General features: G+C 43.0%; 2 protein-coding genes across 2 annotated transcripts in view; both read right to left on the reverse strand.

The window, feature by feature from the left end:
- The window catches only part of LOC141371491 (uncharacterized), a 45,500-nt gene extending 35,969 nt beyond the window's left edge, over window positions 1–9,531 (reverse strand). Inside the window, exons 1-4 of the mRNA XM_073886955.1 lie at window positions 9,450–9,531; window positions 4,828–4,951; window positions 4,400–4,479; window positions 3,662–3,797 (exon numbers count right to left, since the gene is read on the reverse strand). Coding sequence (XP_073743056.1) covers window positions 3,662–3,797; window positions 4,400–4,479; window positions 4,828–4,881 — 270 coding nt within the window. The 5' untranslated portion in view covers window positions 4,882–4,951; window positions 9,450–9,531. The remainder of the gene's footprint in view (window positions 1–3,661; window positions 3,798–4,399; window positions 4,480–4,827; window positions 4,952–9,449) is intronic.
- A 5,329-nt stretch (window positions 9,532–14,860) lies between these two features.
- LOC141371496 (uncharacterized) overlaps window positions 14,861–17,640 on the reverse strand; it is a 48,217-nt gene continuing 45,437 nt past the window's right edge. Inside the window, exons 9-10 of the mRNA XM_073886978.1 lie at window positions 17,015–17,058; window positions 14,861–15,611 (exon numbers count right to left, since the gene is read on the reverse strand). Coding sequence (XP_073743079.1) covers window positions 15,591–15,611; window positions 17,015–17,058 — 65 coding nt within the window. The 3' untranslated portion in view covers window positions 14,861–15,590. The remainder of the gene's footprint in view (window positions 15,612–17,014; window positions 17,059–17,640) is intronic.

Below are 17,640 nucleotides of genomic sequence, written 5' to 3' on the forward strand. Positions count from 1 at the left end.
GGAACTACATCAACAAAACAAAACAAACAAAAACAAAAACAAAAAACAAGCTTCTGCACAGCAAAGGAAACAATCACTGAAACTAAAAGGCAACCTGTGGAATGGGAGAAGATACATGCAAATGACATATCCCATAAAGGGTTAATATCCAAAATTTATAAAGAACTTATACAACATGACACACACAAAAACAAATAATCCAATTAAAAATGGGCAGAAGACATGAACAGACATTTCGCCAAAGAAAACATTCATATGGCTAACAGAAACACAAAAAGATGCTAAAATCGCTCATTATCAGGGAAATGTAAATTAAAAGTACAATGAGAGGGGCGCCTGGGTGGCTCAGTTGGTTAAGCGACTGCCTTCAGCTCAGGTCATGATCTCAGGGTCCTGGGATCGAGCCCCGCATCGGGCACCCTGCTCGGCGGGGAGCCTGCTTCTCCCTCTGACCCTCCCCCTGCTTGTGTTCCCTCTCTCGCTCTCTCTCTGTCAATTAAATAAATAAATAAAATCTTAAAAAAAATAAAAATAAATAAAAGTACAATGAGATATCATCTCACACCTGTCAGAATAACTAAAATCAAAAAGATAAAATTAACAAGTCAGGAAACGACAGATGTTGGCAGGGATGTGGAGAAAGCAGAACCCTCCTACACTGTTGGTGGGAATGCAAGCTGGTGCAGCCGCTCTGGAAAACAGTATGGAGGTTCCTCAAAAAGTTGAAAATAGAGCTACCCTACGACCCAGCAATTACACTACTGTGTATTTACCCCTAAGATACAAATGTAGTGATCCGAAGGGGTACGTGCACCCTGATGTTTATAGCAGCAATGTCCACAATAGCCAAACTATGGAAAGAGCCAAGATGTCCATCGACAGATGAATGGATAAAGAAGATGTGGCATATATATATACAATGGAATATTATGCAGCCATCAAAAGGAATGAAAGCTTGCCATTTGCAATGACGTGGATGGAACTGGAGGGTATTATGCTGAGCAAGATAAGTCAATCAGAGAAAGACATGTATCATATGACCTCACTGATAGGAGGAATTCTTAATCTCAGGAAACAAACTGAGGGTTGCTGGAGTGGTGGGGGGTGGGAGGGATGGGGTGGCTGGGTGATAGACACTGGGGAGGGTATGTGCTATGGTGAACACTGTGAATTGTGTGAGACGGTTGAAGCACAGACCTGTACCTCTGAAACAAATAATACATTATATGTTAAAAAAAAAAAAAAAAGGCGGGGGGGGCGCCTGGGTGGCTCAGTTGGTTAAGCGACTGCCTTCGGCTCAGGTCATGATCTCAGGGTCCTGGGATCGAGCCCCGCATCGGGCTCCCGGCTTGGCAGGAAGCCTGTTTCTCCCTTTCCCACTCCCCCTGCTTGTGTTCCCTCTCTCGCTGTCTCTCTCTCTGTCAAATAAATAAATAAAATCTTTAAAAAAAGAAGAAGAAGAAGAAGAAGAAGAAGGTAGCAGGAAGGGAAAAATGAAGGGAGGCATATCAGAGGGGGAGACGAACCATGAGAGACTGGACTCTGAGAAACAAACTGAGGGTTCTGGGGCGGGGGAGATGGGTTAGCCTGGTGATGGCTATTAAAGAGGGTACGTACTGCATGAAGCACTGGGTGTTATACGCAAAAATGAATCATGGAACACCACATCAAAAACTAATGATGTAATGTATGGTGATTAACATAACATAATAAAAAGAAAGATAAGACACAACAAAGTGTTGGTGAGGTTGTAGAACAAAAGGAACCCTTGAGTACAGTTGGTGGGAATGCAAACTGCAGCCACTGTGGAAAACAGCATGAAGATTCCCTCAAAAAAATTAAAAATAGAACTCCCCTATGATCCAGTAATCACACTACTGGGTATTTACCCCCAAAATATAAAAACACTAATTTGAAAGGTTATATGCACCCTATATTTATTGCAACATTATTTACAATAGCCAAATTATGGAAGCAGTCCAAATGTTCACTGATGAATGGATAAAGAAAATATGAGATACAGCCCAAATGTCCACTGATAGATGAATGGATAAAGAAAATATGAGATAGACACACACACACACACAGAGTGAAATCTTATTCAGCTGTAAAAAAAAGAATGAAATCTTGCTATTTGTAACAACATGGATGGATCTAGAGCATATAATACTAAGCAAAATAATTCAGCCATTTAAAGAAAAAAAAATAAAAATAATTCAGCCAAAGACAAATACCACATGATTTCACTCATATGTGAAATGGTATGTCTATAAACCAAGGGACACCATGGGCTGCCAGGAATCACCAGAGGCTAGGAGAGATGCATGGAACAGATTCTCCTTCAGAGCTTCCAGTAGGAACCAACCCTGCTGATACCTTGATTTTGGACTTCCAGCATTTACAACTGTAAGAGAATATATTTCTGTTGTTTGAAGCCACTCAGTTGTGACACTTTGTTACAGCAGCCCTAGGAAACCAATATACCAATTCCAGGGGCTCCTTCCCACTGACCTCCAAGCAGTGCTGGATCTGAGAGGGCATTTTAACAATAAGTGTCTCCATTAGCCTTAGAAGGGATTGCAGGGTCTCCCTGCACAAATCCTGAGGGGAGAAGAGAGAACTCAAAGAGTTGCTGAGATGTCGGCCCCATCCCTCCTTCTAAGCTTAGCTCTGTGCTCTAGCTCTCCCAGGAAGCTTTCCTTGAGAAATTCTGCTCCACAAGTTTCCCCCTAACATTTCAAGTGCCATTTGTCTGCTATTAACTTGAACAAATCCCTCTGCTGTTTTCAGCAGAGCACAAATGTCTGCCTGATATGCAGTTTTGTCCTAGTGGACTGGGAGTTCCCAGTTTGCCCCACACATGGGCAAACCCTGTCAAAATACCTTCCCTCCCTAACCAGACCTACACTGAGGAAGGCCTCATGGGGATACAACCAGAGGAAACCCACCTCAGCCTTCTCTGTATGTACCAGTCCTTCCTTCATAACATAAATAAATATGAACTGACAAAGAAGGACCACCAGACAGCTGATGAAAAGGCCCAAATAAACAAACAGACCAACTGACCCTAAAAAAAAAAAAACTAATTGAGTAAATAGGAACTTTTATTTTTTTAAATTCTTATTAATATCCTCAAAAAATCAAGAGATTGTGACATCAATAAAACAAGAACAACCAATCAAGATAAACGAGTAATCAGAGAACATGAAAGAATTCCTAAGAATTAAGCATACAAATGCAAATTACAAAAGTGAATCATTCTTCTTTCCCTCAAGGAAACACTATAGGCCCTGTGGGAAATGGATTCAGCTCTCTTGCCCTTGGGACCCTCTAAACTTATTTACCCATGGGCCTTTAGTAGAATCACGTTTGAACCTTTCAATCTGGTTTCAGTTGTACAAGAGTTAAAAATTAAAGAACTGCGTGTTCACCTCTGGGCCAGAATATTAAAGGGTGACAGCAGTAATCAATGCATGCTCTCAAGAAGGAAGTACATCTCATGAGTTGAATTCAGACTATATGACCTAGTAACCTCTTCAAATGATTGTATTTTTATCAACGAAGGTGGGAGAGCCTTACCTGTAACTGCCAAACCTATACTTCTCATCCTCTCAAAAGTAAAAACTGAATACAAAGAGACAAACATCAAAGAGTTATTTACCACAGTGGTGTGGGCCTCCTGGGAACTGGATGCCTCCTTCTGCAAAATTTCTGTAGGTGGCAGGCAGAGCACACTCTTATAGCACGTTCGGAGTAGCTCTGTTCTTTCTTCTACCTCTATGAGGGGATAGAGCTTCCTAAGATCCAGGAGGAAGTACCAAATATGTAACGAGACAGTAATGGCCAGGAATCATAGCTGAGGAAGGTCCAGAGAGAGATGGTGGAGACAGAGGGACAGGTGGTAGTAAGAAGCTACCAGAAGAAAAAGTAACAAAAGAAGAAAAGGAAGAAACGGTAGCAAAGTTTAAAAATGCCAGGAAAATGGAAAGAAAGGGACAAAGGGAAAGAGGAACTATTACAGGAAAGGGTACTGATATTTTGAGATGATATATTACTTTTTGGCTCCCCAGATATTTTGAGGGAATGGGGGAGATGGTCAGTGACAGATATGTAGGTATTTAGTCAGGGACAGCCCTGAAAGCAGAAGAAAGCCTGGACCAGAAGCAACAGCAAGTGCCTGTGAAAATGGGAGAGGTGGTCTCTGCCAGGTGCTCCAAAAATCCCATCTAAAAAATCTTGGTTAAAGGGGGTGGCAGACATTGTCCAGTAGATGTCTACTACTGCCTGGGGCCCCCTATTCCTAGAAGCAGAGGCAGAAAGTGAGGTGGGAACAGACTAGTATATAAAGAACTGAAATCCAGTCAGAGCAAGGAAGACAGAGTAGCTGGAACATCATTACCTGAAGTCAGTGATGATGTTCATTGCCCTCAGCCTAATGGAGCTGGAGATGGAACTCAGTGGCTCCTCCCTGATTAACTCCTGTAATGCACCCCCCCCACACACCCCAGAGACAAAGAGGATGTGAACATATTTTTTTTTTTGTCTTCCTCCCCCTCCTCCTACCCCAGGCTGTATTCATAAGAAACCAGAACCTAGAATTTCCAAAAACTCTCAAGGACAGCACTTCTGTTCTACTCCCAACCATACCTTCCCCACAGTACTCACCCCCACCTTGAGGATGGAAAAAGGAAAAGGTTGGAAAAGGACCCTGGAAAATCTGGACTTTTATCCTCCAGGCCAAGCCCAGGAGCACTGCCAATGGTTCCATGAAGACCCGTCCTCCCTCCTCTGTGCATTTCCACCTCCATCCTCCTGAGTTGTACTTACCACCAGGAAGGTTACAATTTCTAGTTTCTGAGGGAACTTGAGTTGAAAGGCCATGGGGTGGCTGCTCAGGATGTTTGTTAGCTTGGTCAGGGTGTCCAAGGTACTCCAGCTTCAGGTTCTTATCCTGAACCAACCAGTATGCTCAGAGATTTCCAAGGTAGGAATGATCCTGGGGCAAGGGAAAACTACCTACACAAAATCTGGGAGATGAGAAGCTAAGGCTTCTATAGCTTTCTCTAGGCTGAGATCTTGCATCTTCCCTCTGAGGACAGCTTAGGGAAGCAAAGCCTGTGGCATCTTTATGGGGGAAGGGGCCACCCCTCTTACCAACCTCGTTCCGGTAGTTCCCACCTCATATTTACTCTTAAATTAGGATAGATCTAGCTAGTTTCCTTATCTCTCAAGTTGTCTTTTTACCAAATAAGTTCTCCCAAAGGATGTCTAGTTGGATGGTAAATGAACAGGATTTGGGAAAGGCTGCTTCTCCTACCCTAGGGGCACATGCTCTGGACAAATGACAGAGGTAGGAAAATTATTTAGGGACCCCCCCCCTTACCTCCCCTGAAGTAACTGTAATAGCCCCACCCCCTTGTTCCATTCAAGGCCAGGCATCATTTTCATGGAGGGGAAGGGTAAAGAAGGCAGGGATGGGTCACCGGAGAAGTAGAGTAAGCAGGAAGTACCTTTTCTACAATGCAGTTGTGGTAGTGTTGCAGGACTACGGCCAGGATGTCTCTAAGTGCGTGAAGATGTCTCCCTTGCTCTCTAAAATAATCTTGCTATAGCTTAAGTGGATGATGTTACAGACCAGCCCCCATTTCCTTTGCTGATGTTCCTGTAGGAGGAAGGGGGAAACCTGCCTTCTCTTCATCTTACTCTCCTTGCCTGATGGGGAAATGGAGGTTCAGAGAGGAATGGGTTGGCTAGATGGCCCGGAAGGGAAGATGGGGTTGTGGAACGGTGGACAGCTGGGAGGAAGGGGGTGCCGCTGATGATACCAGGGCCTGAAGCATGGGCATAAGGGAACATGGGAAAGGGAGAAGAGGATGAAACTTCCCCACAGTTGGTCAGAGGGAAGTAGAAGCTTTATAGGTGAGTCACAAGGCCTCAGAGAAGTGGGGAGTCTGGAGTGATGGGGATGCCTCAGAAGGTTTTGTGTGGGAGGCTGGCAGAGTTCCCAGGAATGCCATCACCTTCGTTAGTTTGAGGATGAATGATGAGCCCTTGTCAGTGAGGATAGCTCTAGACACTTGCAGTTGGTCCAGGACTATCTTCAGATGTTTCATGGACACAAGACTGAGTGCGCCACAGCAATGCCCTGTAATGAGGATAGCCTCAACCTCACGCCACAGCTAAGAGTTATCCAGGCACCTTTATGCTCTCCCAAGCCCCGGGATTTAGAGAGAAGAAGGGAGAGAAAAGGGAAAGAAAAGAAATGGAAGGAACATTTGGTTCCTGTGACTTGAACAACTTAAAATCCGGATGGAGAACCAAACATCCTGGCAAGAAGTAATTCAAGGAGCAAATTACAAGAAACAGACTCTTAACTATAGAGAACAAACTCATGACTACCAGAGGGGAGGTGGGTGGGGGGATGGGAGAAGTAGGGGATGGAGATTAACGAGCACACTTATAATGAAAAAAAAAAACTCTAAAAGATAGATAGATAGATGATAGATGATAGATAGATAGATAGATAGATAGATAGATAGATAGATAGATAGATAGATAGATGATAGATAGATGATAAAGAGGCACAGGGCTTGTCAAAATTAAAGAGTCTGATTTTTGTATTTTTCATACTAATTGACAACATCCAGAAAAGCCCTTCCTGAGTATCATGGACCAGAGGATAACCACGCCCTGCACAATGTTTGTGAACTGTGGAGACATTGCATATGTATATGAATTCATCTATGAATTCAGTAGAGATTTGTTTGGTGCTTAATGCATGGGGGGGAGAAAAGAAGCAAATTATCCCAGATTGTGAAAAATTAGAGCCACAGATTTGCAAAATCTTAGGAGTATCAAATCTAACACTGAAGAATAGAGAATACTTATATGCACTAGAAATTCAGAGAACGGCTGTGAGGAGGGAACAGGAGGGAAGAACAAAAACCAAGGCACACGATCAACAGGATTGGATGGATAATCAGAGGAAACGGAAAAGAGAGAAGACATACAGAGAATGCCAATATTCTTAACCCAGGAGAACAGGAAAGAGCAGTAACTGACCAAAATGGGCAGGTGGAAAGGGGACCTGTCTAGAGTTGGGGAGAGAGAAAGGAGGGAGTCCCTGCATGTGTCTTGTGGGACATAGTGGCAGGACAACTAAGTGAAAAATGCTGTCGGTGGGAAGAGATGACTGAGTGGGGGCCAAGAGCAAGGGAAACTTGGGGATTCTATAGTTCTTGCCAGGAACGGTCTTTAACTTAAATCCCTCTGCCTCATAGCAGGCCACTTTGACTTAAATGTCAGCCAAGCCTTCTTCCTAGAGCTTACTCAACCCGGATATTGGCACAGAGCTAAAAGAACATATAACACAGAGAGGCAGGTGCCAGCTATTTGTCAACTGGCTTGTTTGTGCAGGATGGGCCGCCATTAAGACTTTGCAGCAGAAGAGGCAGAGTGCTGGGGACCTAGGGACAGTTACAGTTATTCCAGGGAACAGATCCTCTAGAAAGGATGAAGTATTTTTTTTTTTTTTAAGGATGAAGTATTAATGGGACTTGTTGTAGGCTTTTGGCCTCCAAGTAGATGAAGGGAAAATTTTGTCTAGTTAGAAAACAGGGACTCGGGGCGCCTGGGTGGCTCAGTCTGCTAAGCATCTGCCTTCAGCTTAGGTCATGGTCCCAGGGTCCTGGGATCGAGTCCCGTATCGGGTTCCTGCTCGGCGGGGAGTCTGCTTCTCCCTCTCCCTCTGCCTGCCGCTTCCCCTGCTTGTGCTCTCTCTCTCTCTCTCTCTCTGACAAATCAATCAATCAATCTTTAAAAAGAAAAAAGCAGGGACTAGTTGAGTATCAGAAGAGGGTTCTAGTCTGTCCCTCTTCCCATGCCATCCCTTAGCCTCGGCTTTCACTCATCCTGATCATCATCATCATCTTCTTCTTCTTCATCACTGACATCATCAGAATATTTAATGCTTAGTTTGTACCAGCCTTACACATGCTGTCTCACTGATCCTCATGCTAAAGCCTTAAGATAAATATTATCAACCACATTTTACAGACAGGGAAAATATAATTGTTCCCAAATGCAGCCATCCAGCCCAGATCTGAGTTCCTGATCTACATGGATACTGAGCCTTTCCACCTGGCTCCCTACCAGGGGCACCCTAAACTCTCCCCATCAAAACTGAATGCATCATCTTCTTCCCCATTATGTCCTGCATTCCTGGTCTCAGTGAAGGATACCACCTCCCAGCATGCCAGAAACCCAGGAACTATCCTGAACATCCTCTGCCCTCTTAATCTTTATCTCTGTATCCAGTCTGTCCCCAGGTGTTGGCAGACAGGTCACTTTCACCTCCCTGTCAAAGAACCCTGTATTCCAGTTCCACCATGCCACTGACTGTTCTGTAGACATGCTCCCAAAAGTTCTTATCTTGGAATATTATGTCAAGTGGGAATACCGACTTCCCTCCTCCTAATCTAGACCCAACTAGCCCAAGTCCCCACCGCCCACCCCCCACAGCCACTATATGTCTCTGTGAACATTCGTGTTGCCTTTAGTAAGGGTACTCTGTGTAGCCAGCTGTTTTCTTCCTATATATGTTTGTCTCCTCAATGATACTGTTTGCATCTTGGGCTTGGTAAATAACTGATGATAGCCATGATGGTGATGGATGCTCTGAGAATCCGGCAGGGAAGGGGCATTGGAGAGGGGATGCCTGAGAGCACAGCCACCAATTCTACCAGTAAGCAACACTTAGAGAGTGCTTGTGTGCCAGGCATTGTTCTAGGAGCTTTTATATTTTTAATCCTGAAAACCATCCTATGACACACAGGTTCCATAGTATTCCCACCAAAAATACATAATCTAAACCTAATCATGAGGAAATATGAGACAAACAAAAAATGAGCTACATTCTACAAAATCAATGGTCCATACATTTTTAAATGTCAAGAGCATGAAAAATAGAAACTGAGGAACTGTTCCAGATTAAAAATATTAAAGCTAAATGATAACTAAACATACTATTTGATTCTAAATTAGATCCCAGACCAGAGAAAAAATGTTTTTCTTTTTGCTCTAAAAAAAACATTGGTAGGACAATTGGCCATTTTCAGGGCAGGTCTATAAATCAGATAATAGTACTATAGCAATGTTAACTTCCTAATTTTGGTCACTGTGCTTTGATTATGTAAAGGAATATCATTATTTTTAGGTAGTACACCCTGAAGTATTTAGGGGTAAGTGTGCATCATGACTACAACTTCCTGAAATGAGTCAGAAAATAAAATAATAGTAGTAAATAACTTGCCCAAGGGCACACAGTTAGAAAGTGGCAGACCTAGGATTCCAACAGGTTGTCTAGCTTGCCAGGTTTCAGCTTTTAACTACTTCATCACCCTGCCTCTTAAAGGAAAAATGTTTCCCGTTTGCCAGTTCCTCCACCTCACCTCCCTCTCCTGCAGGTCTTCGTGGATAGCTTGTAGGATGGAGGAGAGCAACATCTTCACCAGTTTCACATTCCTTGAGGTCCGCAAGGTAAATCCAAAGAATTTATATAGAAAAGCCTAGGAGAGGTGAAAGGGCAGGGTCATGCATAACTTGGAATAAAGTTAGGGTAGCTTGGGGAATAGCCATTACCCAAACTGATGTTGAAACTGTCAGCCAGCACCCTTTCCCACTGCCCCATCCTCCACTCTGGCCCCCCTGTTCTCTGGGAGGCATCTGGATAAGGCAGTAATCCTATAGAGCAGGGGCTGAAGCTAGAGGTAAGAGAAAGCTGTATTTCTAATTTCTTGGCATCTTAGGGTACGGATCATCCCTTTAGGAACTTTCCCTGCTCCACATACTTCTCATTTCCAGCTAGAAAATAAAAAGTTCCTTACATCAGTGTTTTACAGTTTTCAGAGTACAGATCTTTCACCTTCTTGGTTAAGTTTATCCCTAGGTATTTTATGATTTTTGGTGCAATTGCAAATGAGATTATTTTCTTAATTTCTTTTTCTGATGCTTCATTAAGTGTAAAGAAATGCAACAGATTTCTGTATATTATTGTTGTATCCTTTACTAAATTCATTTATCAGTTTGGTGGAGTTTTTAGGATATTCTGTATATAATATCATGTCGTCTGGAAATAGTGAAAGTTTTACTTTCTTCCTTGCCAACTTGGATGGGTTTTATTTCTTTTTCTTGTCTGATTGCTGTGGCTAGGATTTCCAGTACTGTGTTGAATAGAAGTGGTGAGAGTGGACATTCTTATCTTGTTTTTGATCTTAGAGGAAAAGCTCTCAGTTTTGTTTTCCACCATTGAGTATGATGTTAGCTGTGGGTTTTTCATATATAGCTTTTCTTATGTTGAGGTATGTTCTCTCTAAATTTACTTTGTTGGGAGTTTTTATCATGAATGGATATCGTACTTTGTCAAATGCTTTGTCTCCATCTATTGAGATGATCATATGGTTTTTATCCTTTCTCTTGTTGATGTGATGTATCATGTTGATGAATTTGTGAATATTGAACCACCCTCAAATCCCTGGAATAAATCCCACTTGATCATGGTGAATGATTTTGGATTCTGGTTGCTAATACTTTGCTGAGCATTTTTGCATCTATGTTCATCAGAGATATTGGCCTGTGGTTTTCTTTTTTTATAATGCCTTTATTTGACTTTGATATCAGGGTAATGACACAAACAAATGGAAAGACATTCCATGCTCATGGATTGGAACAACCAATATTGTTAAAATGTCCATACTACTCAAAGCAATCTACAAACTTAGTGGAACCCCCATCAAAATACCAACAGCATTTTTCACAGAACTAGAATAATCCTAAAATTTGTGGAATCACAAAAAACAAACAAACAAACAAACCAAAAAAGCAAACAAACAAAAAACCTGAATAGCCAAAGCAATCATGAAAAAGAAGAACAAAGCAATCCCGGATTTCAAACTTTATTACAAAGCTATAGTAATCAAAACAATATGGTACTGGCACAAAAATGGACACATAAATCAATGGAACAGAATAGAGAGTCCAGAAACAAACCCACAATTTTATGGCCAATTAATCTAAGACAAAGGCGGCAAGAATATACAATGGGACAAAGACAGTCTTTTCAACAAATGATGTTGGGAAAACTGGATAGCCACATGTAAAAGAAGGAAACTAAACCACTTTCTTACCACCATACACAAAACTAAACTCAAAGTGGATTGAAGACATAAATGTCTTCATTTGGAACCATAAAATTCCTAAAAGAAAACATAGGCAGTAATTTCTTTGACATCAGCCATAGAAACATTTTTTTTAGATATGTCTTCTCAGACAAGGGAAACAAAAGCAAAATTAAACTAGTGGGACTAGACCAAAATAAAAAGCTTCTGCACAGTGAAGGAAAGCATCAACAAAACAAAAATGCAACCTATTGAATGGGAGAAGATATTTGCAAATGATATATTTGATAAGGAGCTAATATCTAAAATACATAAAAAGGGTATACAACTCAACACCAAAAAAGCAAATAATCCAATTAAAAAATGGTCAAAGGACCTGAATAGACATCTTTCCAAAGAAGACATATAGATGGCTAGTAGACACATGAAAAGATGCTCAACATCACTAATTGTCAGGAAAATGCAAATCAAAACCACAATGAGATATCATTTTACACCTGTCAAAATGGCTAAAAAATAAAAAAAAAAAACAAGAAATAAGAGTTTGTGGGGATGGAGAGGAAAAGGAACCCTTGTGTCCTGTTGGTGGGATTGCAAACAGGTGCAGCCACTGTGGAAAACAGTATAGACGTTCCTCAAAAAATTAAAGATAGACTAACCACATGGTCCAGCAATTTCACTACTGGGTATTTACGCAAAGAAAATGAAAACACTAATTCAAAAAGATATATGCACCCTGATGCTTATTGCAGAATTATTTACAATAGCCAAGAAATGGAAGCAACCCAGTCCATTGATAGATGAATGGATAAAGATGTGGAATGGAACATTATTCAGCCATGAAAAGAATGAAATCTTGCCATCTGTAACCACATGGATGGATATAGAGGGTATAATGCTAAGTGAAATATAGAAAGACAAATATGATATGATTTCACTCATATGTGGAATTTCAGAAATGAAACAAACTAACAGAGAAAAAAGAGACCAACAAAAAAAACAGACTCTTAAATACAGAGAAAAAACTGGTGGTTGCCAGAGGGAAGGTGGGTAGAGGGACTTAAGAGTACACTTATTTTGATAAGCACCGAGAAATGTATAAAATTGTTGAGTCACCATATTGCACATCTGAAACTAATGTAACGCTGTATGTTGGTTATACTTGAATAAAAAATAAGTTAAAAAAACAAAAAAAATTTTAATAACAAAGCTTCACTTGAAAAAAATAAAAACAGTTCCTTAAATTTGCATAATTTAAAAATTAAAATAGCATAATCAAAAAAGTATTTTTATGTAATCTGTATCTCTCCCTCTTCTGAATTTCTGTAGCCTTTATCCTTGCGTACTATTCATTACCCTGTCCACTTTGTAATATCCGTATTTATGTTTTCAACACTTTCCTACCTCGGGGTTTCTGTATTTCCCATTTCCCCTGTCTGGAATCTTCCCTGGGCTCTTCAAAATGCTGTCTCACTCTCATCTTTCTGATCCTGACTTGGTGAGCCTTCCCTGACCTCCTGAATTCCTCTCTAGCTCACCATCCTGCTTCTTTGATTCAAAGCTTCATCACAACCACTAGTCGTCTTGTTTATGTGTTTGTTTGGTTAGTTCTTGACTCTCCCCAACCTCTCATCTTCAATGAGAATGAAGCTCAGGAGCTTTATGTCTTGTTCATTGTACGTCTTGTTCATTGTGTGTATGTCTTATTCATTGATCTGCTCCAATGCTTACAGAGTGCCTGACACAGTAGACAAACAGGGTATACCAGATGTTCAATGAATGTGTCAGCTTTCCCCCAGAGTCCCCTCTAGATGGGCCCCTTTTCTACCTCTAGCAGATGTTCTTCAAGCCTTGTCCAGAGCCAAAGTTTCCTTCCCTTCCCTGGTTGCGGGCACCACTGTGAGCAGTTCCCACCTGTAAGCCTTTTTGGGTCTCTTCGCCTGGAGTTGCCTGAGAGTTACATTCTTCTCTCTCCCATCCCTGCCCCATACCAACCACAGAAGCCTGGCACCAGTGACAGAGAGGTGGAGGGATGGGGAGGTACAAAAGCCCCCCTCACTCGTCTCTAAGCAGGATAGACTCTGCGGTGTAGTTTTCATCCAGGTCTCCCCACATCCTTGCTTAGCCTCTCCTCTTCCTACCCTGCTCCTTTTATTTGATCACAGCTTCTCCTGAGAGCACTTTCTTGCCAAATCACTTGACAAGGACCCCCACCTTAGGCTCTGCTTCTGTGAAACCTGACCTAAGGCACCAGCTTCTCTGCTTAGCTGGCAAATTACTGCTTAGCTGGCAGATTACTCATCTTTCCAGACTTAATCATTTGTCTGTAGAGTGACTGATCTTCTCAGTTTGCCCAGGACTGAGGCATTTCCTAGCACGCTGGACTTTTAGAGCTAAAACCAGGACAGTCCTAAGTGAACTGAGATGGTGGACCACCTTTGAGAAAGGTGGTCCTTTTCTGGCCAGCCCCAACCAGCCAAGTAAATAGCTCTCCCCTCTGCTCCCAAGCATATAGTGCACATTCCAATCCTGACACTTACCACACTTATAATTATCCACTTTCTCCTCTGTTCACTCAAGCAGACAGTGACTTCCCAAAGGCAGAGTCTATGTCTTTTATGAATACTCTGTGCCTAGTCCATGCCTGCTGTGCCATGAGCATTTGTACGTATATTTAATAACTTAATAAGATCAGAATTCCTGCTTGCTTCATTTTACCATCCACAAAGCTTTGCATATAGCAGGTGCTTCATAAATATTTGTTAATAATTAGAGAGCTAATAATCAGTCTTGGAAATAAGGCCTCTTCCCTGGAGACCCTCTAAAACCCAAATACATTGTTGCTCAGTGACAGGAAAACAAGATTAGAAATGAAGAAACCTGGATTCAGGTGCCAGTTTTACCAATAATTTGCTTAAGACTCTGAATCCCTCTAGATTGTGTTTCTCCATCTGTGAGTAGAGATAATGAGCCGTCTGGTTACTTGGTCTTTTGAATTTACAAAGCAACTGTACAGGTATCTTTGTCTATCCTCACCCACTCTCCTGTCATATAGAAGTTATTTTTGCCACTGCCCAAATGAGGCAACTGAAATCTCACAAAGGCTAAGACACTTGACCCCGATTGCACCGGGAGCACAGGAAAAGCCAGGATGGGAAGGAGGCCTTCACCAGCATGGACCTGGAGCTCTGTGAGCAAAGGAACCTCTCTTCCTTAGTCAGCTTTGCAGCCCCAATACCACACACAGTCCCTAATCCACGGTATGACCTCAAATATTACTTGAACTAACTTGCCTCAGGCTGACTCTTAGGTCAATAATCTCTCCACTGCACACAAGTACCAGCTCTATTCTTTGACCTCTGAATTACTGGGAGGTGTCTTAACTGATTAAGACAACAGATGGCAAAGTTCTTGATAAAACCGAAAACACTAAGCACATGTAAGACATTGATATTTTTGCTGTTCCTGTGTGATCACCAGCTCCTTGTCCCCCCCTAGCCTCCATTCCCCGGGGCCCAGAAACATGGGTTGGTTTTTCCCACAAGGCCTGTCCTTCATGTACATTTCTGTATTCCTTCCCCACCAAACTCCTCCACACCACCCTCCACCCCCATTTCCCTCCTTGCAACTGCCACCCCCAGCTGCACGGTATGCCCACCAGCACGCGCACACACACACCCCTTCTCCTCGCCATCGCTGAAATAATTTATCCTCTCCAAGACAACCTTGATGAGTTGCTCCAGCCAGCTGTCATCAATGATGGCCACTAATGACTGACTTGAAAACTGAGTAAGAGGAAGGGAGAAGAGGACCACACGGAGCCGTGGCCGGGCTTTTCTGCCTCATGGAAGTGGGTCAGAAAGAAGCAAGAGACAAGGGCGCATGGTCTGTAAATATGGAAAAAGAGCTCGAGAAATGGGGAAGAACTGAAATACACAGGGGGGTTAGTCAGGACTGGAGAATGACAACATGGCGACAATGGTGGTAATGCCAACTATATGTGTGAAACCCTTTACAGTTTATAAGGATCTCCCTTCCCTATATTATCCTATTTAATTCTGGGAGATAGGAGTTATTTCCGTTTTGCTGCTGAAGGAGCTGAGGCCTGCAAAGGCTAAATAACTTGCCCAGGGACAAAGAGCGAGGGCCCTATTCCCTTACTCTCTCTTGACAGTAGGATTTTGAGGGTGTGGAAGGTAAGTTACGGCTTAGGCTATAGTCAGAGATTCTGAAGCAGAGGCCAGGAGTCAAAGAGGTTCTCTTGAGTAGGGAGGTCCCTTAATCATGTCTCTGTCTCAGGGGGTGTGGGGCCTCTTCTCCCTCAGGATCCTGAAGAGGGGAAGGAAGGCAAGTGTGGAGAAAGGTATGTCTCTTCGAGGGCGCGCCGGAAGCAGCCCGTCACCGCGCTCCTCCTGATCAGGCTCTTCTCAGTGTGATCTAGGAAAGAAGAGAGTATAGGGACCTGCCCGACCAGAGGGCCCCAGCCAGGGAAAAAGAACCAACATTTGAACGCTCTTCCAAGGGTTTTGTGCCCATCCTCTCATTTAATTTTCATCATGATCCCACAAGATAATTGTTCCCCCTCCTTTTCAGAGGCTCCAGGAAATGTATGACTTTTCAAAGGTCAAGCATAGCCAGCTGGCAAGTGTTAGAGCAAGGATACCAACCTGGGTCTCTGGTTCCAAAGCCCACACTCTTTCCTGATCCTCTGCCCACAAGAAGGAGCGTTCTGGGAACTCGAGTCACAGAACTCTGGGCTGCATATCTGCTCAGTGCAGAACATGGTCCAAATAAGCAGACCTATCCAAACCGCATCTCAGAAAGACAGAGAGACTGGTCCCGGTTCTCCTCACCCCAAGGAGGATCCATCCTGTACCTCAGGACTTCATCTCTTCTGGAGTCTGCCCCAATGCCCCAGCTCCATTCCTCCCACCTCACAGCCAACCCCTCACCATCCAGTATCTGCAACATCTGGGGGATCTCCTTCATCCACAGCCGGCCTACCTTCGAGTTGATAATGGGGTGCAAGGAGGTGATAGAATGCAGGGCATGTAGTAGCCTTAGAGAGCTTACACCAAACTCCCTTTCCCTATAGGGCTTCAGGGAAAATATCTGAGAAACAAGAGAAGCAAGTAGGAGGCAGAGAAAGGATTTAAAGGAAGAGAAGGAAGAAAATCAGAACAAACCCATAGAATGGTAGAGCTGAAGCTTAGCCCTTTCCCATTCTTTTCCACCTGTGAACTCCTACATGTTCTGCAAGATGCTCTCAAAACGTTGCCTCCTCTCTGATTCCTGGAGACCAAGTCAGCCCCTTGTTCTTCGAAGATCCCATTGCAACTTGTATATTCCTCTACCAACTTTTATCACACTGCATTATGGGTGGTTATTCCCAGGCTTGTCCTTCCCACTAAGACTGTGAACACTTCAAGGGCAGTTCCATACCTTGTCTTTCCAAGTGTTCATAATGTCTAGAACATCATGTCTGGGTACATAGAGGAACTCAAAACATTCTTGCTGAGAAAATGAGATCCAAAAAGGCATGTGGACTTGTCCAAAGTCAACAGAGAACAGCTCACTATAAGGCCACATAGGAGACAGGCCAGGCCTTCCCCAACACTTACCCCTTCCCCATCTTCAGCTCCCAGAACTATGCTCCCAGTTCCCTCCTCCAAGCTGTTTGATCACCTCTCCCCAAAGCCCCTGTGATCTTTGGCCCTAGCCCTTATTCCATGCCCAGCAGAATGCCTGGATTAGAGTAGTACTCAACTATTTGTGGAATGTGGGGATGGATGGATGGATGGATGGATGGACAGTATTCATCCTGTACATTTATCACTTACCACAAGATGGGTCAGGAGTTTCTGTGGGGAGATGAACTGGGTAGCTAAGCTAAAGAGAGGATAAAAGAGGACAGAGTCAGTGCCAGCTCAGCTCCAGGATGCCCAACCTTTAGGCCCCTCTCCCACCAGCAGCCCACTATCCATTCTTCAAGGGAGGAGAAAAAGCAAAGTGGAGAGCGATTATTGGTGCCATTGCCATGGGGATTGTGACATTTTGTGTTGTTGTTGTTGTTGTTGTTTTAAAGATTATTTATTTATTTATTTATTTATTTGGCAGAGAGAGAGAGACAGCAAGAGAGGGAACACAAGCAGGGGGAGTGGGAGAGGGAGAAACAGGCTTCCTGCTGAGTAGGGAGCCCAGTGAGGGGCTCAATCCCAGAATCCTGAGATCATGACCTGGGCCAAAGGCAGATGCTTAACTGACTGAGCCACCCAGGTGCCCCCACCTGAAATTAATATAACATTGTATGTCACCTATACCGCAATAAAAAAAAAAATTAAATAGACAGACTAGGGAAGAAAGGCATTGTCCAGCCAAAGCATGGTAAATGGTCACTACTCATGAGTGTACTCTATTAGTTTATACCTCGAAAGCATCTCCCACTATTCTGAGAAGTTATACACAT

The sequence above is a fragment of the Callorhinus ursinus genome, unplaced genomic scaffold (assembly GCF_003265705.2).
Source record: "Callorhinus ursinus isolate GAN/ISIS: 27379988/994484 unplaced genomic scaffold, GSC_fseal_2.0 scaffold74, whole genome shotgun sequence".
NCBI classification, from domain to species: Eukaryota; Metazoa; Chordata; class Mammalia; order Carnivora; family Otariidae; genus Callorhinus; species Callorhinus ursinus.